The following is a 24,443-nucleotide window of genomic DNA, read 5'->3' on the forward strand; positions in this document are numbered from 1 at the left end:
CTAATCAAAAATAAAGATTAGCAAGAACCCCCTTGAAGGCAGAGCGTACAAATGTCAAGCGCACTTAAGGGGAAGAAGTATTTACTGACCACAGTAAATAACACATCTCATTAAAGCTGCCAGAGCTTTATCTTGCAGCTTTAATGCTGTTTGTGGTTCACTGTTGCGTGTTTTTATTCCTCCCCCCTTTACTGTCTTCTGCAAGTGTTCAAGTCGTGACATAATTGTGTGTGTGTGTGTATTTGTCTAGCCCTCCGTTGTACCGAAGACACCCGGGTATTCAGAGATCTGATGAAGAGGATGAGGTCGACGGAGAGTCCAGCAGCCATTCTCCGAGGGAGAGCAACAGTGGGGGCTTATTGACTGAGAATGCATCATAACCCGCAGTCCGGCAAGCTTGTTCTTTCAGTGACACTAACCACACAGGAGGGGAACATTTACTGTATCACCTCTCTCCATCCAGCAAGGACAGGAGAGAGCCACACAGAGAACACTGGACATCTCATCCTGCTTATTATGCTGCACCCTTTCATCAGCGCGAGGTGACTTTCTCCCTCCCATAACCACTTCAGTTTTAGTTGGCACGTGATATTCAGTCAGTCATACATAACAGCAAAAATTAAGCACTTTCAGGAGAACTTTCAGCTTCTGCTTTATTTATAATCGCTTCTTTTCAGGCAAATTTAAGCACTCCTCTGCTCTTTGCTCTGACTATACACATGGCTCTGCCAAGAGGATTTAGATAAGCCTGCTCTGGCTGGACTTCTGCAAGTAGGTCTGACCAACTATTAAGTTATTCTTATCTCCACCCGATTCATGTGGACCAGCACGATGGGAGGGATTAACCCATTTTCAATTAATTAAATTGCTGTAAGTTTACTTGTGGCTCTTGTTCCAAGTTCATATATATATATATATATATATATATATATATATATATATATATATATATATAAAAAATTTGAACAAAGTGGTGCTGACATGAAATTAGAATCATTATAGAAATCAATTTAGCTTTAAGCAAAACTTCCAGGTATTTAAATGCAGCCCTTATAGAGTTAAAAATGTTGGGAAATGGATTTAAACTTTGATCTCAAAATGTATATGTATTAGCTATAGCTGTTTCTGGACTCAAGTGATTTACATGCTCCTCAAATGAAGTAAGGCTTCCTTAAACTACTGGGAGAATTCTGTTAAGATAAAGCTAAAGCTCATGACATATTTCTGTTTTATCCCTATCATTAAGTGGAGTGCATGCCAGAAAGTTTTTGGTTTGGCTCCTATGGGATGGTTCTTGAAGTTCAAAGGGAATTGATTTATTTGCTGTTATATAGGAGCTTTTCACATAGCTTGTTAGACCTTGCAGATGCTGAGATACAGGAATTTGTGTTTTTGGAGATGCGTAAAGAGAACACTTCGGCTCCTTTTTAATGTTGTTTTTCTGCAGAATAGCCCAAAAAGCCCTGGCATATGCAGTATTTTTAATGCTATTGGTATCATAACTAAATTACTCCTATGCTTTTCAGTGCATTATGGTATAACTATTTTAAGGTGCCAAATATGACTGTCTTGGAAATCAAGCCACATTATGTATCACTACCATATGTAGGTCATGTGTCCATTAAAGTGATGAATGTTTGCATGTGATTTAAGTCTGGATCGAGACTTTCAGAGCAGCCCTGCAAATCACATTCTGCTACTCAACAGTCGCCCACTACATTTACATTACTGACGGAGGAAGTGAATATATTGATCATATTGTTTCTATGCAATATTCTGCCAAGAAGCCTGGCATCCTGGGACTTGTGGCTTTCATGTGAATGCTTCAGTAGCATCTACAAATTGGCCTTGGTTCCCTAAGGTCAGTAACCTCTCTCTGCATGACGGCGTGCCTCTGCTTTCTACAAAATCTACTCAGGAGCGGGTAGAACTAAGAATGTTGAACCGGCCTGCAAGCTCCCCAGCTCCCGATCCAATTGAGCATCCCTATAGAAGTCAGATCTACAGGGACTTTCCACTGCAGACCACAGAACCCAAAGGATCGCCTGCCAATGTCCCAATGCCAGAGAGCACAAAACACCCCCGAGAGATCCCCCCAACAAACCCCGCCGCCGTGACGGATCAGAACTCTTGTGCACAGCTTTTAATGTACCCGGTCCTCGCTGAAGATTTATGTAGAAATATCTGAATTTCTTCTTACTCCCCTGACATATTATTCAGAAAGCATTTTTAAAAGATTCCGTTTATCAAAGAAGAGCTTGTCACAGTATAAATGCATTTGCACCATGGCGGTTACGTCTTTAACAAGTATATTCCTGTCGGGCCTGTTTTCTTTTTCTTTTTTCCACAATATTTTGCTGACCTCTTGAAATTCTGCCAAAACATCGTTTCCGACAATCTGATTGCATCATCCACTGTTGTAACAACAGATCACTTGAAAGCAGTTTGCTGTCAAGAGAAGTATAAAACCACACACACGGAGCATCTGTTGGATGAGATGATTGTAACGTACTCACCAAAACACATTTCTAAAGGTATATTCTTACCTTTCTGTGTGCAAAGAAATGTCTGCTTTGTACTACTTGCACATCAGAAAACACTCATTTACACTTTATATCCTATTTTCACTTAATTCTCACTATTTCCATCTGTAACGAATATTAATGTGTAAAATGGCGAATGTTGATGTCACTGATCCAAAGTAGACTTGTTAAATGGAAAACACATGTTGTAAGTTTCATTGCCTCCAAGTTGGAGTTACAGTCATCTACATAATGTTTGTACTCATCTCTCTCTGTCTTTCGCTTTTTTTTTCTTTTTTTTTTAAGCCTTGTGTGTTTTAATTACTGAGCTGATTGCCACTTGTCATAAGAGTGATTTTTGGAGCTTTTCTTTGGGGAAATAAATTTAGCTGTTTGTTTTACAGTCTATGATGGTTTTACTGTATTTGTGCAGAAGTATCGCTTGAATGCATTTAGTTTCCAATTCACCAGTTTCAGGAAACAGCTGGAGAAAAAGGAGGTCGGAAGCGGGGCAGGAAAGCTTTGGCAGAACATGTCACCGGTGTTTTTGATTAATTTTAGTTCACCCATCCCAGAGAAGCACCTCCTCACACCTATCCAGTTTTCCCAGAAGACCCCGGTGGAAACAAACAGTTCATGGAAAAGATTAATTCTGAGTAGATGAAAAGGCAGACTGAACTCTGCTCGCACAACCTTGTGAGATTTGAGTTGTTAATACAACTGCTGCACAGCTACACCGTTCGAAACCAAGCTTAGAGCAAATTCAGGAAGATCAAAACCTCAATGCAGGCATAGTCTTCCTCCCCGCGTCAGTCTCTTTTCTACATAGGTGAAGCTTACCTAGATTCAAAGGGGATTGATGGTTTTAGATTACCACCTAGGTTGACATTGACACACGTACACACACAGGGTGCATTTTGCTTTAAAGAATCCTCTATTTATCCAACCAATCTGTAATCCTCATTGCTATACACAACCTGTTCTGGTGCTTCGCTCAGTGCAGGGGAGTTTTTGCTGTGATTTCACCTCACTTGTGTGCAGCCTCTGGATGGCTTGCATGTTGCTGCTTAAAGGCTTTCCATTGAGTGACAGATTAAATTCTGCTCCCGATTTTACTTATTTTGGCTCCGACACTGTTTCGCAAGCCACTGGAGCAGGAAGTCATTAGCTCGACAAAGCCAAGCAAGGCTGTGTTTACGGTGCCACCCTCCCTGTTATTAAAACAGAGTGGAATGGTCCCAGACATTTGTTGCTCTGGGAAGTTAATGCTGCGTTTCCACGGCGCGGTGGCCATATGCAGTAATGTAAAATGCCTCGTCGCTACTGTATGGTTCATTTGCTTATTTAGCAGAACATCCGAGTGTGATGTTTTATCATATACATTTCTTTCTTCTTTTTCTTTTTTCCTTTTGTTATTGGGAATTCAGATTACATTTGTCTGAAGATTGTCACGGTTGTGGTTATAGTCATGGAAACTGCTCAGTTCCAGAAAAGATTGTGCACCAAAAGAAAAAAGAAATCCACTTTAAAATGTAAAAAGCAGATAGGGAAAATCCTGACTGCCTCCTAAATGAAAACCTGTGCCAGTTTTAGCTTGAGCAGCTGTGTGCTCCCAGCATCTCCTTCCCCTGACCTTGGGTGAAGGGCCACCCCGCCAGGCAGCAAAATATGAGATTGTGCTGTTTGAAGGGAAAACGTGTTTATCAGGCGCCATCCTCAGCTATTAGCACTCCCAGTTTTGTGCCGGGTGCCTGCTGTCAATAAAACCCTGATTCGAGGCGCCGGGACCCCGCCTGCAGGGACCAGGTGAGGAGGCTGCATTCATTTGCAATTCTGAGATGAAAAAGAAACAGCAGAGTGTTGCTCAGGCGCCTCGCTTTGTTTGCACATATCATTTCCACACTAATGAATGCTGCACAGTTGCAGGCTTTTGTAACAAAGCTCAAAGGTAGGCTCAAACATTGTTTACATTTTGCATAGGGCTTTGTGGAGTCTGGTGAACAACAAAGCAGTCTCTTCCTCCTGTGTGGGATCTACTGTAAAAGTGAATCATTTTGGCAGCTAAAGCATCAGGCAATCTGTGATTTATTTCTGCTGTTGTCATCCTCAAACCCAAGAAGAGTGTAAACCTTGAAAACAAATTGTTGAAATCCTTGGTGTGGAAAAAGAAAATGTCTATCACCAGTTTCAGCGTTGGATTTGTCTCTATCTCCACTCCACACTTTGCAGGTGGCCAAAGCTTCCTGCTGTGCTCAGAGCTGTTCAGTGCTTAGTGACTGCCAGAGGAGACTCGCTGCCCCTTTCAATGGTATATGTGTGCATGCTGGGTGAGGGGGTGGGGGGGCGTTCTCAGAATGTACTTTACAGCAGCCTGCCACATCTGAAGGATTTAAAAATGTGAGTTTGTCGTTCCTCCGCGACTTCCTCAGAGGAAAACATTGCTCGTTTTGCCTTAACCTTGAACGCGTCGCTCCTGCATGGTGATGTTATTTCACGTGCGTCGTCTCTCATCTCCTGCTATTGTACTTTTAGCTCTCTTAACCAATTTAGAAGCGATGCAAGAGTACCCTTGAAACAAACCTTTAAAAGATAACACGTAATGTAATGATATTTGTCAAAAATCTGCATTTTCCTGGTCCAATATATTAGACACTATGCAGTAAGCAGGTGGATATACACTTGTAGCATGAGACTAAACACTAAAACATTTGTTTCTTTTTTGGATTATTTCTTAATTACATCCAGTAATCACACCTACACCTCTATTAGACTGCAAGCTGCTCTGATTGGCTGGCTGGCTCGTGTTTTCAGCTGCTCGGTGATGGAAAACACTAGTACTCAAGGAAGAATGTGTGTGTCATATTTCTGTGGCAAAAGCTGAAAAAGCTTTATTTACAAGCTCAAATGGCCCATGACAAAGCAATTTCATAACAGCATTATTTTTCTTCTCCTGAATATTTTTTCTCATTAGCTCATCCCTATTGTAAAAATGCCGCCGAGCTGTCCATGATGATTAGTGGTAGAAGCGGATGGGTGGGTAGAAAGGAGGATCCTGCTGTTGGTGCAATTCCTTCTTGCACTTGATCAATGCCGTTATAGATTACTAAATAGCCCTTAAACTTCCCAGAAGACAAAGTTGCAGATGTAGTTCCTGGACTAAATCCACTGCAGCCTCTGCCTGCTAATAGGATAGAAGGGAAGGAAATATTAAGCCGGGAACCAAACTGCTGTCGGCTATTTTCCCCACAGCACAAGCATTCATGTGTTGTGGTTAAATTCTGATAATCCCTGAATTACATACACTATCTCGCTTCTAACTGTGCTGCCTTGTGTGCACACGTGTGTGTGTTTTTTCTGCTTTTTTGTTGAGATATTACGTGAAGCTGTTCGGTTCCAGTTCATCCCATTCTGAGTCTTCCTTGTCACTGCTCTCCCAAAAATACCTCCGGGGACAATTGTTTAATTATTCTCAGCATTCTTTTGGGCGTCCCTTGCGCTACAAAAACATCTGTCTTAAAGGAGATGCAGTATCACCATTTTGCACAATTTCACTCAAGACTTAAAGAAATGTTTCTGGTCAGAATATCACAGACAGATAAAACATACTTTAAATCCTCCACAGAGGAGTAGCAGGAGGTGAAGTGAGCCGTCCTTCCTTCCTCACCCCTCTGCAGGCTGCATCTTTTTACCAATCTGTGTGGCAGCTTTACATCACCCGCTTCCAGGATCCGGCGAATGCATCATGGTGTCAGGTTTATTGGAGGACAAATAAAATTGAGAGGCTGAATCATTTTCCTCTGATGTGAGTCTATGACGTCACAGTGCGCTGCAAGTCTAAACTAATCACTGAATGACACATCGTCGGACTCGGGCACCCCCCCCCCCCGAATAAGATGACAATATTGTGGGATATCAGAGTCACCTCAGACACCAGACACCTGCTCTTAAGCACAGAAAACTACTTTTTTTTCCCCCACATTTCCCCTTTTTAAGGAGGAAAAATCGGAAAGTTCCTTATGAATTTGTGTACTTCAATTACTTCTGTCAAAAAAACGTGCTGTTGTGACTTTATCTAAGAAATACTTGTACTGTGTCACTGTATGAGTCACTGCGCCGAGAGATAAAATGTTCTGTAGTTGGTGCCAGCACTTGACAGCTTGATGGTCTTCGCCACCAGACTCACAAGCACCACAGCAATAAACTTATAGATAGCAAGAATTAACTATGCATCTAATTACGGATTTTAGAAGCATAACTCAGATAGCAGATGGAAGTCGGCGGTGTCTTCGGAGCCGCTTCATTCAAACCACAGGATGCTGCACTGCATCAGCTCTGCAGAAACGCATCACCCTTCATAGTGGAATTTATATAAACTCACACAAAAGCCCAGTGGCCATCTGGACTGGAATTCTGTCATTGAAGCCTGGCATGTGCAGAGTGAAAATGACTCTGCTGGAATCTATATTAGATCTGAGCTCTTGTCATATGCACAGTTGCCAGGTGGAGGGGAGACATTTTGACCCAGGGTGAGTGGCATGGCCTAACCCTCTGATGGAAATTCAAAATAAAAAACAGCCTCTGGTGGCTGAAATATGTCTGCTTTTTTACAGAGGATCCCTGAATGTGTTGCGCACCGTTATTACATTCGCTTAAGAAAATAAATCATTTCTGATTTGATCCTGTTCAAGGTCAAAGGAGCACATCCCACCGGTCACTGGGCAGGAGGTGAGGTACACTCTGGATGTGTAAATGTGCTAAATATGAATTAAGAGCGGAGTCGCTGATGTCTGTAAATTTACAGCCACAGGATGAATTTAATAAAATGATCAGCTTCTCCTTTCTTATTTGACAGTTTTCCTCTACAAGCACAAGAACATTTTACTGTGATCAGGAGGTGTGTTTTGTAATTCAACAAGGTAATGAGGATCTTCATGCCCTGTTTTGAGTGCACTTTCCAGGTACTTGGAGCGCTCACAGAATTGTCAGTGTGAATGCATTTATGTACTCAAAATATTAAGCCTAAGTGTCCAAGTACACTTTGGGGAATTTAGCTATAGTCACTGCACAGACAGAGTGAGGTGATGACTCTAAACAACTCTTCTTAACCTTTTAGACCTTTGGGCCCAAATTTCCCAGTACAAAGTGGCCCATTCAAATATTAACACTTTTTTTTAATTTTAACTGACCCGAGTCTTGGTTTGTTTTGTATTCAGTAACTAAATCAAGTCCACCTACAGTTTAACCAGCTAAAACCTTGTGAAAAAGATAATATGATACACTGTCTCAAAGAAATGTATGTAGACCTGCACATCCAGCAAAACACTGAACAGGCTAGCATTTATTTGAACAAATCAACTTGCTACAAGAACAAATATAAAGGTTCAAATCAAGCTTGTTAAAACAAAAATCTGAAATATGAAAAGATTTATATATAGATAGACTCACTAAATTATGTGGTAATAAAATAAATACATTCAAAAAAGGTTCATAAAGTGTCTGGGTCTTCCTCACCAGCTGGAATTGGAAATATCCAGGTCTTTTTCACCAGCTGGAATTGGAAATATCCAGGTCTTCTTCACCAGCTGGAACTGGAAGTGTCCGGCTCTTCCTCACCAGCTGCTGTTTCATTTGTGAGCGCTGATGCGGCTCCTGTTCTTATAGGCGGCAAACAGGAACTGCAAAAGATAAATATGTAACTTTATGCCAATTTAATCAGTGTTTTCTTACTATGTTTATGTCTTACTGAAAACCGATTCTTCGGCCAGATGACGGTTGGCATCATCCTTTTCTTGAAATGAAAGGATACGGTTCCAGCCGAGTTCATTCAACTGTTTATTCAATCGGACCATGATATAGCACCTGATTTAATATTCTCTTTGAAAACATGCATTTTCTTGTATCTCCCTGATTCAGCATTATTAAATTATTGGCGAGTGAATTAGAATGTGGTGCAGGCTAAGGTTTCCTTTCTTCTTCTGACCCTATTAATGTGCTGCACATGTACAACCAACATGATCTTAAAGTTGTTAGAAATGCTCACGCTTATTCGGTTATGGAACTGGGGCTCACAGGTGCAAAACTGAAAGTTTTTGCATCCCATTACGTGCTGCCATTCCCCGTGGTTAAGAATCACTGTTCTCATCCAACTGCGGTTGAAGGCTAATACGATTATTGGGACTTTCCTTTAAGCATCAACAAAGAGCAAAGGAGTCATCAAATAAAAGATACTACTATTATCAAACCGTGCAAAGAAGTCTTGGTTGGTTATCAACCAAATTGTGGATCAGTTTAAAATGGCTTTTATTTCTAGGATATCTGATGTTTGCAGGGGTGTTTTTCAGAGGTTGATATCCTGATTTCCATTGTGATTGGTTGGAAGAAAATCTGATCCCTGATATGGAAAAACATAATTTCTTCTCCATTTCTCTCCGCCCTGGTGAAATTGGGGGAAGCAATTTAAAGTCACCACCGGCAGTATGATCCCAAACTGTTATTCAAGGAGGAGAACCAATCACTCGTCTTACAGTGGGCTATTTAATGGAGATAATCAGGTGCTGAATGGAAATTTGAAACTGCATAAAGTAGTGGAGTGCTGCCTAAAATGTATCCAGAGATTGACAGTCAGACGCTGAATGAGTCAGACAGGATTTTAATGTCTGTCCTGTCATCCGCCCTTCCCTTTTAGCAGGATCTGTCTCACTGCCCACGTGGGACTGAGTGTGAGTGACAGGCCACTGACATTTACGATCTCTCAGAGCCAAAGTGTGAGCAAGCCTGCCTGTATCGAAATACGATCATACTGGACAACCGGAGCCATCATTAGTGAATTTAACATTATACGGGCATGCAAATCGTTCTCACTGCGTGTTTATCATCTTGAACGTCTTCATTATCTGTTGAACTGTTACCCTTTTTATTTTAAGAATTGGGTTGGAGTCCCTTTTTAAATACAAGGTCTACACACAATACTCTCTTAAAGATGTGAAGATTGCATAAACCGTCAAAAAAGAGCTGAATGTTTGCTCGCTTTTGTCTGTGTGATGGAAACCTGAAATCCGGGCTGCAGATACTCTGAAGATATTGTCAGTTCCGTTTCACAAAGACCTTGACGTTTTATATTGAAACTTTAGTCTTGGACCATGTACGGGAATACTGTCCTTGCAAAAGCTTTGCTCTCTGTGACACATTACCACCTAATCACAAAGTCTAGCAATGTTGCTAGGAGACTTTATGTCCAGACAAATGGCAGACTAATAGGCTCTGAATTATTCAGCATCAGCACTAGAGGTGATGCTGTTAAGAAACGTTATATCAGGGATGGAAGGCCTATTTTCTTCCAGAGACCTTTGAAAGCATAAAAATAGGCTGCACTACTAAGTTCATGTGAATCCATTTATGTGTAATATTTCCTCACCTTCACCCTTCGCAGTTTTCAGTGGAGGGCATGCAGACAGAAGTGCCTCCATGTTTCTTTCCGCTCTCTTCCCTTTTCCAGAACGCTGCTCAAGCTCTGCTGTGCAGCGTGTGAATGGACCCTTCCCATTCCAGAGGTGTAAATTAATCTCCACCACCTGTCCACCTGCGACGAGCCTCCTACAGTACAAGGGCATATGCATTTATTATTTTTTATCCCCCTGCCAGGCAAAATATACAGAGACATGTAATTTTGAGCCGTCGTTTTATCTGCCGCTTTTCTTTGCAAAGCGTACTAAATCATACCAGGATGAAGAGGAAAGTATGATTTCAAATATTTATTATATTAATACTAAAAAATAACTCTTCTGATCACATCCCAGGCAAATTCTACATTTGTAAAATCCTAATTCCAAGTCTTAAACTGGATTTAGATTAGATCAATCCACTGAAAAAACAGAATGTGAAGCAGCACTTTTCTAAACTATAAGAAAATTGTTTGCAGCACTTTTAAGTAAAATATCTCAGTGAGGACATGTTAATACAACCTACTAAAGGGTCCACAGTGTGGTATTTAAGTAATTTATTATGATCAGGAAGCTCCAAGAGCGAGCGAGAGGTGTGTTTGTGAAGGATGCACAACCTGATGGTCTGCTGTCACCACAACATGCTGATAACACGAGGAAAACATTTCTGGTTCTCCGAAATCTCAGTGAGGTGTAAACATATTCACAGTTCAAACATGTCAGTAAACCTGTTTACAAAAAAACTAATCCAGTTTCAAAGTTGGCTTCAAAGCAAGAAAACCTAAAAAGATTATCATGTTAAACTGTATGGAGGTCATCAGATGGCTGTTTAATGACCAGCACGTCGTCCTTTTCCCCACAGAATATATTGAAATGCTGCCTTAGTTTTGTGAGATTGGAAATATTATACTTTGCCATTATGTGTTTAAAAAAAACTAAGCCAAATGCAGACAGCAGTGTTTTAATAAATTAATGAATTAAAAAAACAACCACGAGCCCGACATACACCAGACATCGTGAGTCTCTCATGTCATTACAGTGGGATTTTGGTCAACTCTTCTTTTTCATTTTCATGTTTTGTGGGTATTTATTCATGCTCTTGATGTCCCACCATGGTATTTCAAGAAATCCAGACACAACTGAGTAACTTCAAGGAGCAAGGATGATCCTGAAGAGCTAAATGGGAAGAATAAGGTCAGAGCCATCAACCCCTATGCCCTGCCAGTAATCAGATACCTTGCTGGTATAATAACTTGGCCGCAGGAGAAGATGCAAGCCACTGATGTTAAGATAAGAAGGCTCCTCACAATGCACGGAGGGTTTCGCTCTGAGACCAGCACTCTTAGACGGTATGCAGTCTGTCCACATGTATATGGTAATTTTACCTTTAAAAAAATCCCCAAAACATTCCCTAAAGAGTTTTTTTTTATTTCAAATTATTCACAAAGAGAGCAAATTTCTGTTATGCAGACAAACGCACCCATAGATGGACAAAATATACAAAAGTCCCCTGAAATAAATGAGAGTATAATCCTGAAATAAGGGGCATTTGAAGTAGATGAAATGATTGGGAAAGAACATGTTTCGACTGTGGCTGTGTAAGTAACGGCATGTGGAGCAGAGTTGTCAGGTTCTCTGATATGATTTCTCAGAGGAACATATTTAAGCATTCACAGCCATTCATCTAAAACGAGTCCAGTAATTGCAGAACGAGGCTGCACATCTGTAACTACAGCCAGACTGACCATAAAAAAGACGATTTGCTGTGCTTGGCTCAGCCTGCATGCAGCATCATTGGATCGTTGCCACAGACATAATTTAACCTTTTTTTATTTTTTTCCTTAATCAAAAACACCAATATTGCTCCATCTGCCATAGGCAAATTTTCTTTTATTAACGGCATATGTTTATGTAGATTACATAACATTTTAAAGTCCTGCTTTCTCTCTGGGACATCACCATACGTTTGAGAAAAAAAATAAATAAAAAAATGAAGAAAGCTAATCTGAACTAAATGAGTGTGATAACATTTTACTTCCAGTCATTTATGATCTGTGTTCAGTGTCCTGCCTTTAAGGGGTTGATAGCAAAGGCTCTGACACCAGCTCGTCCCTTCAAGGCTGGAGGTTGCTGCAAATCTCAAAGCGGCTGCTTTGGATCGAGCAGCTTGAGTGATGGATGGCCTCTAGCATGATGTATAGCTGCTGTTTGCTTCCCACCGGCCCGCACGGGTTGTGTTTGGTCAAGTGACCTCCGCTTCCTGTGCTTGTCCCTGGAGCCCTAATTTGCTGTCTGGGCGTAAATATGATCCAATGTGCTAGACGGCAGATACTGAGTGATGGGCCTTGTTGTCCAGAGGACAGAAATGAGCTCGTCCAAGGTTCGCTCCGGCAGTCAGTGCACTGAGGCGCACTCCTCAGCACGGATTTATATTTGTTGATTGAATGTCTGACTCAATTCATTAGTGTAAAAAGATGAAACCATTAATAATAGCATTAATGATATAGATTGCCTGCACTATGCTCCGTTAGGCTTTCAGCATGTGTGAAGCCTGATGTTTCACTGTTGTTAACAGTGTCGAGGATTTAAATACCAGTGTAGTTTCTGTATGTATTTTAAGAGTAATAGGCGATGACCCTTAAACTCCGATTTTTTTTCTTCGTATCCAAACCTTTCAAAGGACAGTCTATGCAATGCGAGAGTCCAATATGTAAATTCTCAGTATTGCCGTCAAGTAATTTATGTTTCTTGCTTGTGCTGCTACGCACTACAGTGCATTCCACACCACAACATAATGGGTCACTGAACTTCCATAACAGAGAGAACTGCCAGGCGCTGACACAATACATTTTCCCCTTCTATAGCCACTCTGGTAAATACACACACTGAGAAATTAGATTTGGCAGGTCATTCAACTCTTCCCCCCGGGGATCTGCAGCTGCAATGTTTTTTTTGTTTTTTTTTTTCCTCCTCAAAATAAACAGTTCACCACAAATGCTGACGTGAAGTGTTTCACAAATTTGACCATTTCCTGTAACCCCCCCCCCCCCCTTCAGATATGACAGGAGCTGAAAAAGAAATCTCACCTACATATCAAAAAACCATGTAAGGGAAGCAATGCAATTTCATCCTTGACTGCAGGTTAACAGAGACAATAAATTGGCGTGCCAACTGTGCAAATTCTTAGAAGATTAACATCTGGGAAAAAATTCGTGAAATGATGTTCATTTCCATCTGATTTTTATCACATAAGTCTCCCCGAGAGATTTGGAAAGAGGAAAAAAAAAAAGAAAAAAGAAAGGACAGCAGCAAGCGAAGGTGTCGAAGCTGAAATTTGCATCGTCTAATTAAATGACGGAGGAACTGCTGCTTTTTTTCCCCCCAGCAGTTGCCAGAGTTAACTTCAGTGACACTAGCCCCACCTCCAACTTTGCTTTGAGCTGGTCGTTCTGTCGGAGAATAAAGTCCCTCACACAGCTCTTGCAGATTATTCCTGTGTCTGCTGCAGCTTCCTTGGCAACAGCGCAGGAGAGGACAAAATTATTCGACACACCGCTCCTAATGCACTTAAGTGGTGCTCTCTGAATGACATGCATGAAGAGAAACTAGAACATTAGGCCATCTAAAATGAATAAATAAATAAAACAAATAATAGACAATGCAGTTAAGATGGTGTTCTTTCCTGTTAAAAGGACACTTCCCCTGTGAGCCAAACTGTTGACAAAAGAAAGCTTTGCAACTGGACTATAGTTTTATAAGATTTCTGACCTTTCCTAAGAAAACCTTAGATACATTAAGCAAAGTGTGATATATATATCAGATAAAAAAAAATCAATTTAACGTAAATCTTTAAGGGTAACATAGGATACAGAATTATATAATTCACTGTGAAATCGCTCTTGCAGTTTTGATTAATAACGTCTTGATAATAATCTTCATAACCAATCTTCCACTGCTGCTAAGCTTTTTACGTGTTCTGAATAAATTTCATCCAACAAAATCCTCATATGTGACTTTACCACCAAGTGTGAGAACAGTGTTGTCAGGTTGTTACGGCTCTGTCAGGACCTTTAGCTTGTTTAACAAGAATAATTGCATATTACTTTATTATTTTCTCACTTTGCTGTAAAGGAATTTTTATTTATTTATTTTTTTGTCTGCACACATATTATTGGTTAATACCATGCTGGTAAGAACCTAAGGCATATATATGTGCATTTGTAATATAAATACATATGATATATATATTTTTTAATATGTCACATATATTTATCTTAGTAATATATATATATATATATATATATATATATATATATATATATATATATATATATTACATATATATATATATATATAAATATACACATACATACGCAGACACATACATATACATACACATACATGCTGTAAAGGCATTTTTGACCAATCTTCTTTGCAACACTGCTTCAGTTTCCTGAGATTATTGGACAATTGTTTATGTGCAACCTATATTTTATAATCAACCCCCTCATGTCTCCATCCCACGGGAAGCGCTGTGGTCCAGTTTTGCAGCGTCCAGGTGTACTGATATTATTTTTATAAACCACCTCTTTGAGAATATATTATAATACATTATTCAACCGAGAAAAATAAAAAAAATCACAGACTCTGCATTTAAGTGGAACTTGTGTTAGTGAAAGACTTTGTTCATGTGAAAAAAGGTTGCACACACACAGAGTTTTTGTGTATAGACTGAAGGACTTCCTGCTGTTCAACAACAATAACATTCTGGCAGGTGCAAAAATGTGCTCAGTCAGAGTCCTCTGTGCAGGTTGATTGCACACCTGTTTCGCTATTTTACAGGTGCTATTGATGTTAGCAGAGACGGTGGCTCCCTCTGCGCTTCTCTCCTGAGTCTCTAACCAGTAAGTCCCGTACTTGTCAGCATGACCTGAAAGCTCATCGTGTTAATTCGAAAGTCATGCTACAACCGAATCTGCTGTAGAATTACATCTCTTGCAGACAGGAGAGCTTCATTAACTTTTTCCAGCTCCGTTATATGAGCAGAATTCACTCTGTCATCTTGCTTCCCCTGAAATGCAGTGAATAATTAAATTGGCTCTGTAAAATATTGAGTTTGGACTTATCCAGAGAGACATAAATCTTGCCTTAATATCAGTGAGAACACAAACAGTGTCTACTGCAACATCGGTTGCTTATTTGATGATTTGTCGCTTAAGCGGTATCCCTTTATATGCATGTAGACCTGACCACCCAACTGTATTAGGGACAAGGATAACAAGGGAATAGTCAACATTTTAGAGATGAGATTATTTCAGGCCATGGACTGACTTTCTCTTCATCTTTAATCCCTCAGAAAACAGAATAAAAGTATTTAGTATTTATCCCACGATTACATAAGATTCACCAGAATACAGTCCAGATTGAACTGCAATGCCTAAGCTTTTACAATTGCAGCAACTTTCTTTCCCCAGTTATTCCATTTTTGATGTGCTGAAATAAAGAGTTACATTTAATAAATATTGCAGTTCATTCTTATTTATCCGTTATTTTTTGCTCTTTTTCAGCATTCATGTGTAGTTTTCATATTCTATTTGTTTTAACGGTCCCTTTATCGTCCTTTGTCTGAGATGTTGGACGTCTAAATATATACGTGTGGATTACATTCAAATGAAGTATTCTCACCTTCCTTTAAGTCTACGTCATCTAACAACTGATGAAGAAGGAATCAATGAGGTTTAAATAAAAATACTGACAAGTTCAATGCTCAGCTTAAAAAAAAAAATAGGTTTGAAGCTACTTTTGCAAACATTTGTATGTCTGCAGGATACCGGTTGTCTTAATTACCAATCACACACTTGTATATGTCATAGCATTTAATTTAGGATCCGTTTGAACACCATTACCTGTTGAATATTAATGCTGCTTTCAAGGTTGCACACAGGTTAATGTGTGTCCCTTTCTGATGAAAAACTAGGGGATAATGTATAATGCATAAGAGCGACTGTTCTCTGTTTGGGGCTTGGCCCTTTGTCTTGGGTGCTCATGTTGGAAACCCCCCGTCAGGTGAAATTGTTTCCAAATATACTTCTAATGGTTGGAAGGGGTTTTCAGCTATAAATGATATGTAATAAAACAGTGAGACAAAAAGGTCTCCACTGTTTGTGATGTAATTTGTGTATAAATCACAATTGAACAAGATTATTCAAAGAGCTTTGTATAATCGTAAACTGCATTAAATCAAAGTGTATAAACAATCCATGAAATTACACACAAACAAACACACACTCGCACACACAAAATGAGGAAACTGTAAAACAGGACAGATGTAACAGTAAAAAAATACAATGTTGTAAGAGTTTAATTTGATCAATGTCAATCAATCAAATACAGGAAAATCTTAAAATCTGATTTATGAGAAGCTAGAGCTGGAACAGACCTTCATTTCTCTGGGAATTTATTTCAGATGTATGGTGCTTGAAAGCTGAGAGCAGCTCTTCGAGTGTTGTTTTAACTCTGGGGACAGAATATAGACCTGTTCAGCATGTCTGGAAGGTTCATAATGTACCAGAGGATGTGGAAATGTACTCTGGCTCTAAACAATTTAAAGCTTTTAAAAAACCAAAAGCAGTATTTCAAAATTAACACTTTTACAGGTTGGAAGCCTGTGTAGAGACCAAGATGTGGAGTTATATGGATCTCTGGTTTTTAGTAATGACTCAGGCATCAGCACTCTGAACCAACTAACGATAAATGCATAGAGCAGCCCTTTTTTTATTAAAAAAAAAAATGCTGTCACAGGTCCTTTAATGTGAAATAGGGCACAGCTGGCTGACATAATTACTTACTTGGTGTTATTGTGTTATTCCACAACATCACACAGATTTCTGGCTTTGATGTGGATTTTAACATTAAAGGTCGAGGTTAAACACGGTTTTAGCCATTCTCGCTTGGCTCCAAAGACAATGTTCATGTTGTCTTTGTTTGTTGAAGGAAATTCTGGACCATCCAGCTATTTATTTGTAGAAGGCAATTGAGTGTTTTAGATTATTTGAATCCCTTTGTGATAAGGTTATGTAAATGTGAGTGTCATCGGCATAACTGTGGTAACACACTTTGTTGCATTTGCATTTACTCGTATCTACTGGAAGTATTGCTCTTAAATCTGGAAGAAATGGAAATAAACTGTTCACCGGACATAGCGGACAATGAAATTGAAACTTGTCATGCGTGATTATTCGATATTTTCATTAACTTGCCATCCAAATTTACTTTCCTACACGACAAAGAATCAGGCTGCATGTGCGCTATATCATGAGTGATTTTGCATGTAGATGCAAGCTTTCCCTACTTTGACATGTAGAGGTGTTTACTGGAGGTACCTACTTCAAAATTTCAAGTTATGGCCACATATGGGGTCTGCAACTCTGTAATTATATTATAATGCATGATTATAAATGACAACCTTAGCCAGATAACCCTAGCAAACACCTCTGCCACCTTCCTCCAAGCTTGATTCCTCCGCCCACTGTCCCGACAAGCAGGCAGCAAGGAATCAGAAAGAAGTTGGAAATTGGCCATGGCCGCCACCATCTTTTCCTCCGTGGTTTTTAATGCCACTCAAGCAATTGACCTATGGAGAAACTTCCTATCAAATTTACGGACATGGAGAACGATTACCAGGTTAATTGGACAGCACCCTGGTGTTGGATGCTTTTTACATGCATGAAGTTGGGTCAAGCTCAACCTTTTGACACACTGTTCTGACACTCTGCCTTCCCGAGACGCACGTGCTGAGCATGTCTCCTCACTTTCCAGAGAAACTGAATGTGATTCATCCAATGCAGTGCTATCTTGTGTATAGTGGACACCACTCTCCATTGTGGCCCCTCTTGATTGCACCTTGATTTCCAAAGCAATGAAACTGCCACTGTACACTATTGGATAGGCAAACAACCAATCTGAGAAATTAAGCCTGTGACAACCAGTCAGCTGTAATTCAAAATACATCCAAGAAGGCGTCCATTGGAGTAGGAATGCTGGTGAATAAACTGTTGGTCCAAGGTATTATTATCAATTTTTCAGCCATCTCAGATAGTTTGAATATTGGCTTTTGGATGTTCCTGTCAGGCTCTTCCCATAAAGCCTATCAACACCCCACTGTGATTTGTTCAGTAGATGTCATCAAATCATTCTGTACAAGTGAATGGGAGCGCTATGACTCCCATTTCATGAGAAGGAACTTCCATGATGTGAATGGATATGGGTGGCTTGGCTAGGTTTCCATGGATGCTCCTGTGTAAATGTATCAACCCTGGTGGCAGGCAAAGATTTATAGACAATAGCATATATAAAGTGACAGACTTTACATTTAGTATAACGTTGTTTAACCTGTTAGCCATTTTCTCTTGATGTGGAAGTATGCAAAACGGTTAACTAAAGACAATGAAACCTTTCTGTGAATCGCTAAAGTGGAAAAGGCATATGAATCAACTTGCAACTATGGACTATTTGTTGTGCTGGAATCCACTAATGATAGATTAGTAAAGTTAGGATACCAAAGTGTAGTTTACTGGTTTTAATCAAGTCGCTCTGTGTCAACAATTACACACATAAAAGGTTTGTATGTTGCATAGAGGGCAGAAGCTGGAGCAGAGCTCAGCATAGAAAGTTGGGATCCCATGAGCTGTAATTTTATTTAAAGGGTTGTATATTGGATGTTGTTTTTCTGCCAAATGTAAGTGTTTGTTTGGCTGTAAGTTTAGCTGGTGTGATCCTTCGTGGGCAGGTAAGTACATCAATCCATCTTTAAACAAAGCATGAGGGAAAATGTATTGATTTGTTAAAAATATGTTGTTATTCAGACTTGGTTATTGTCGATAGTCAAGCTTTTGCAAGATAATGAAGTCTTTGGTCTTCAGGTGAACACACAGATGATATTTGCAGTCCATAATTATCCACACACACTTATTATTTTTACCTGTCAATTCACAGCACTGTCAAATCAACCTTATAGCATTATAAATATGCTATCTTTAAAAAGATAAAAAAAATATTTGCCATAATGTCTTTTGAAATAGGACGTTGTAATGAAATTCCACCCTTGGTTCTCAGAATTATGACCTCTGATTACAATTTTGTCTTTAAATTGTGCATCACTCATACTGTCATTGCCTTTCCATCCACAGTCCATCTCTGCCTGTGCACATGGATGGACTGTGCTGTGGATGGAAATTCGTACATTATACACCTAAATGGAGGTATTTTATGTGGGCTCTTGCCCATTTTCAATAACAATACTGCAGCCATATATTTATATATTTAAAGTGCATTTCTCTACAATTTCTAAAGCAATACATGCCTTTCCATCACATCACCCAATGACAGTTTCATCTCCAGATGCATTTTTTTTCCCTTATTCATTTGAAAGTGATGGCTGCTTGAGAGGCAGAAGCTGCTGAAATAATGTGGAGAATGTATGAGAATGGCCTGAGGCTTTACGTTGTTAGCTAGCTCGCCGCGGCTGCCTTGCTAGACTAGTTTGAAGACCCCTGGGCAGCCAGTCCATGTAAACAGAATATTTATTTAATCGTCCTCTTGCCATGTGGGTCTGTTCCCACTCAAGTAAAATGCAGTACACAGACTCATTTTTCTCTCTCTCTCTACAGGCACAGCTAGGTTTCCGATCGTATGTAAACTTTCCCTGCTTATTGATTGGCTGCTGTATTGATTTAAGACGGGGGTCTGTCGGTGGAAGATGCTGCTTTTAATTTGTTGACGAGAACATTTCACCACTCTGCTATTCAACACGGTTGAGCAATCTGAGATGCGTTCTTTGTGAATGCTGGAGAAAAAATGGCATTGTTTGTGTGTTTTTGTGCTCCGTGCTATCTTGTGACAGCACATGTCTCGCCCCGTGTTGCGAGTGCTCCCACTGAGCTGTAATAACACACCTCAGTGCTGTCTGAAATATTCATAGCCAGGTAAGCCCGTCACTGTGAGTCAGTCACATGGATTCCTTATTATCACCCCCTCCTGCTCTCACCCCATGTTACTTTATTCCACCTGCCTTTTGCTGCACCCCACTCACCTCGCAGTTTCTGGCTACGCATTGCACAGCCGCCCAGTGCTGAGCCTTGAGCTTGAAATGCCACTGTGCCGCTCTTTATTATGTTTTTTTTCCTGCCCGTTGCCTCTCAGAGAGGGTTAGCAGGTTTTTTTAATGTAATTCTTGGTAGGTGTGTGTATTTAATCAACTGTAATGTCTGAATTCCAATTTTAAGTAAAAATCAAAGGGAACATACCCAACATTTTACTGCCACATTTATTACCAATATTTTTATTCATTTATGTCTAATTTTTTAAATACAAACAGCCAATCTGTAATTATTTTTTCTTTCAAAACCTATGGTATTTCAGCAGCGGTCTATTTTGATGTTTTTTCAGTGGGACAATGTCTGTTAATATATCTATAAATGAACAAATGCATAAACATTAATAACAGCATGGAAAAATGTGTAGCTTGTTGTATTTACAGGTAACTCTGTTTTTGGCATCATTTACCAACCATTTATTGGAAAACATTTCGCTCTAAAAGCCCCTTGTTTGCTTTTCATAAGCATTCTGAGAATTACTGATATCTTGTTATACAATGAAAGAACACAAGCGCATACTTGCACATGTTCAAGGACAGAGAAGTGAAAAATAAATAAATAGCTTGCTATATTTTCTCCGCTTGCACAACTGAATACTATTCTGGGAATTAATTACCAAAATGGACAATGGACAACAGGGTGCTGCAGCTGGTTTATTGGAAAAAGATGAGAGTTCAGAGCCACCATGAAACAGAGTCAAACAGTATTTCACAAATAATATGAAGTAATCCAGTTTGTGAAGTTACCTAGATGACTCTAACCAAGTTATACTTACTGATTCACTCAAACCAATAAAAAAATGATGAAATAAACGTACTGTTATCATGCTCTCTCTGAAGAACCATCTGACAATAATAGTTCATAGAAGTCTATTAGGATTTTATTTGGACGTGGATCTAAGCGTGGTCGTCACAGGTCCATGGAAAGCTTATCTACAGTATTAATCCTTGTGGAAGTGATCTTGATAATACACCTGCAGTTGGCATGTTGTATTTAAACAAATTTGTATAATTTTTGTAAAAAATAGTATTATTTCATTATAGTGTCACACTGCACAGCTAAATATGCAGATCATTTACAACGCAGTAAAAATGAAGGTTATGAAGGTTACAACACAATACTGTTAAGAGTTTTGCTCATGAGTAACTGCATACTTAGAGGATGTGAACTATATTTTGTACATAACACCACGTAAACAGCTTTATATAAATGTTGAGATAAAGTTGCACACGCTTGAAACTTTGAATAAATAAAGTTTGCAAGTACTCCTCTTCCCTCTCTACTGTGCTTCAGCTTGATGATTTAAAAAGCTGGGTGCATCGGGTTGTAACCATGGCAACGGTAAGAGAGGAAGTGATTGACAAACCTGCCTCTAGCTCTTATTGGTTGTTTTCACTCTATCAGCCTCAGAAGTGTTCATGATTTACTGCATAAGGACACTTTTAGTAACTATGAATGAAAATGTATTCAATAGAAGATACCGTCCTTTTCTTCCATCACCGTACAATTATTTTTCTGTAGGAGTGCACCGCAGCTTATAATACAATACAACAGTTATCACAAAAATACAGAAGAATATTGTGCAGAATCCACAGTATGTTAAATTTTTCAGTTTGAGTTTGCAGTGCAGCTCGAGCACCAGCAAGGCCAGGCAAGAGCCAAGTAGCTGCTTACAAAGCAGCTTTTCCTTGCCAGAAAGCGCTAGTCATTGCTCTACACCTGAGGCCTTTCAGTGAGGTCAACCCGACGACCTCGGCAGGGCACCATCAGTTAGACACAGGCACGGCGTGGAATAGGATAGCACTGCTGTTGCTTTCAGAATGCCTCACTGTGTTTTCCTGAGGAAGATTAACGGAGCCCTATTCTTTACCAACACCAAGATTCATCCATAGTCACTACTCCTGCTGATTTGCTGGAGGGGCTTTTGTGTATAAGGGTCATACAGCAGGTATTAGAAGTTCATACCTCGACCACTGTGTCTCCTGTAGATATTACTCCAAGCTGTCATAATTTATGAGCAATGATGATTCAAGTGATCCATCTTATTTATGAACCCAGCGATGAGTAAAGGAACAAAAAAAAACAAGAAGCCGCGAGTAAAAATAATAACAATCACTAAAGAACAAGAGGATTTCAGCCTTGCTCTAAATATGATGTATTTTATCTTAGAATTTAGTCCTCACCTTTTCAAGCATGTACTGCTATGAAAAAGTGCTGCAATATTTTTAAGAGACCTTCATTTTCTTCTAATGGTATGCACTTTTATATCCACTCACTTACTTTAAGAACACATCATGCGATCCTTTCACAAATAAGCGATGACACAAAGCCTGTATTTTTTCCGTTACTTGGGAATTTTCTTCTATTAACAGAATAAAAAATAATTGAACAGTTCATTGTATTTTTAAGTACTAATGTGCAAGAAAAAAAACCCTTTAATTTGCAAATGTATTCAGTGCAACACATTGACTGGATGTTACTTCTGATGCAACCATCCCAGCTTATGCATGCACTGGAAGACACCGTTTGACCGACTGTTAAAGGTTAACAGTGTTCTTATGCATTCATCCATCCATCAACTATCTATACAGGCTTATTCCGTTCAGGGTCACTGGGGCCGGCTGGAGCTAATCCCAGCTCTCTGTAGGCGAAAGGCAGGAGCTCTGGACAGGTCACCAGTCCATTGCAAGGCTGTGTTTTTTAATCATTTAGCAAGTAATAAAGCATTTGTGTATTTTCAGATGAGGAACAGCAAAGGGAATGTTTGAGATATGGTAAATAAAATGGCATTAGCAATTCTCACATGGTTTATATATATTTTCTCTTACTTAGACTAGACCATTAAAGGAGCATGAGGCAGGATTGAGGCAGGATTTATGAAAAAAATTTGTATGAGTTTTAAGTTTTCTAGTAATAATGTCAGATGAAGCGTTCCAAACCAAAACGAGTGAGCCCTCTAGTGTATCTCTCCTTTGCCTTGAACATGCTGTGTGCTGCAAAATGTGCTGCAATTCTGGACCCGAATTTCCTGCGCTGTCCTGCGGATGTGACGTCACATGACGCTGCATGCACGTTCTCCCCGTTCTCCCGTGCCGGTGTGGGTACCAGATTGTATCGGGCTGCAATATTTTCCCCGGAAGTGTGCATTTTTTCCCCGCGATGGTAGTTTTTCACCATGTCTTCACATTCAAAACGTCTTTTTTGGCAATTGCGGATTAATCAGTGAGCGCTTAGTTGACGTTACATTTTTTTAATTATATTTATATAATGTATTATGACTATTTTGCCTAGACATTTACAGATTCAACAATGAGAACATATAGAGACATACACTTCTGTAAAGTCAGAAGCAGCAGATAATAGTGGAGGTAAAAAGTAAGCAGTTAAATATTTTGATCTTAATAGACATTTTAAATTATCGATTTGCTTTATTACATTTATTAATCATCAGTTTTCAATCAGTTTTCATGAGACGTACGGAAGCCAATCACAAGACGGAAAGTCATCACGTACGGGGAGCCGGTAAAAAAAAGCAGGTGGGAAAAAAAAGCACCGACACCGGCTTCACTGTTGGCTGCAGTCCCCCCGACGGCCGTCGTGGCGAAGGGTGGCGCTAGAGAGTCTCATTTCTTAAAAGGAGCCTCATGCTTCTTTAACTAGACCTTCACTTTGATAGGAGACGATATTGTTATCTTTACCTTCGTGTCTCATAACCCAAAGTAATCCAGCATTTTAAGTCTGGTTGCAGCAAATCAAAGAAGCCCTTCCTTTAGTAAGGTTTATTTAGATGTTGCATGTACTATGTCGCCAAAATAAGTCACAGAACAGGAAAGGAGCCCAAGAGTATCACGAAAGCAAACTGCAGTGTATTTTATGTTTTGAATACGTGAAGGAGAGAAAAAGCAAAAACGAAAAAACTTAAAAAGGGGTCCAGATCATGCTTGTGTTGACTGTTCCACTGAGCATAACACAAGGAGGCCATTAAGAACCCAAGTACTCATACAGTGAGGGAACATTAAAGGAAATAGTGAAGCATGAAACAGAGGAATTGCAGCTGGCAGTACCAGGTACCCAGCTCCATCACACAGAATGAAATATGTTTCTACTGAGATATCCCACAGTACATTTTTCACAAACTTCAGATTGTAAAGTCTACACAATGTAAAGAAAGCCCTGACCCTGAGATATTGCTGTGGAACCATTGTTGAGAGGTTTTATAGTTTGGGATTCTGGGCTGACAGAGGTGAGAGTTAAGCATCTACAGCGAGATATGATCAGGAATACAAAAGCAACCTTATGAGAAAAAGCTATTAAAAAGCAGGACTGGA

General features: G+C 39.6%; 1 protein-coding gene across 8 annotated transcripts in view; it reads left to right on the top strand.

The window, feature by feature from the left end:
- Positions 1-2,928, top strand: part of LOC133459746 (unconventional myosin-XVIIIa-like) — a 71,485-nt gene extending 68,557 nt beyond the window's left edge. For 7 of the 8 annotated variants that reach the window (XM_061739999.1, XM_061740001.1, XM_061740004.1 and 4 more), the window contains one exon: positions 251-384. Coding sequence is in view for 1 of the 8 variants with exons in the window: in XM_061740002.1 (XP_061595986.1) it covers positions 251-380 (130 nt within the window). In the remaining 7 variants the exon portion in view is untranslated. Of the gene's footprint in view, positions 1-250 lie in introns of all 8 variants that reach the window. The other variant, XM_061740002.1, reaches the window with a different exon arrangement.
- The last annotated feature ends 21,515 nt before the right edge of the window (positions 2,929-24,443 follow it).

The sequence above is a fragment of the Cololabis saira genome, chromosome 14 (genome assembly GCF_033807715.1).
Source record: "Cololabis saira isolate AMF1-May2022 chromosome 14, fColSai1.1, whole genome shotgun sequence".
Classification (NCBI taxonomy): domain Eukaryota; kingdom Metazoa; phylum Chordata; class Actinopteri; order Beloniformes; family Belonidae; genus Cololabis; species Cololabis saira.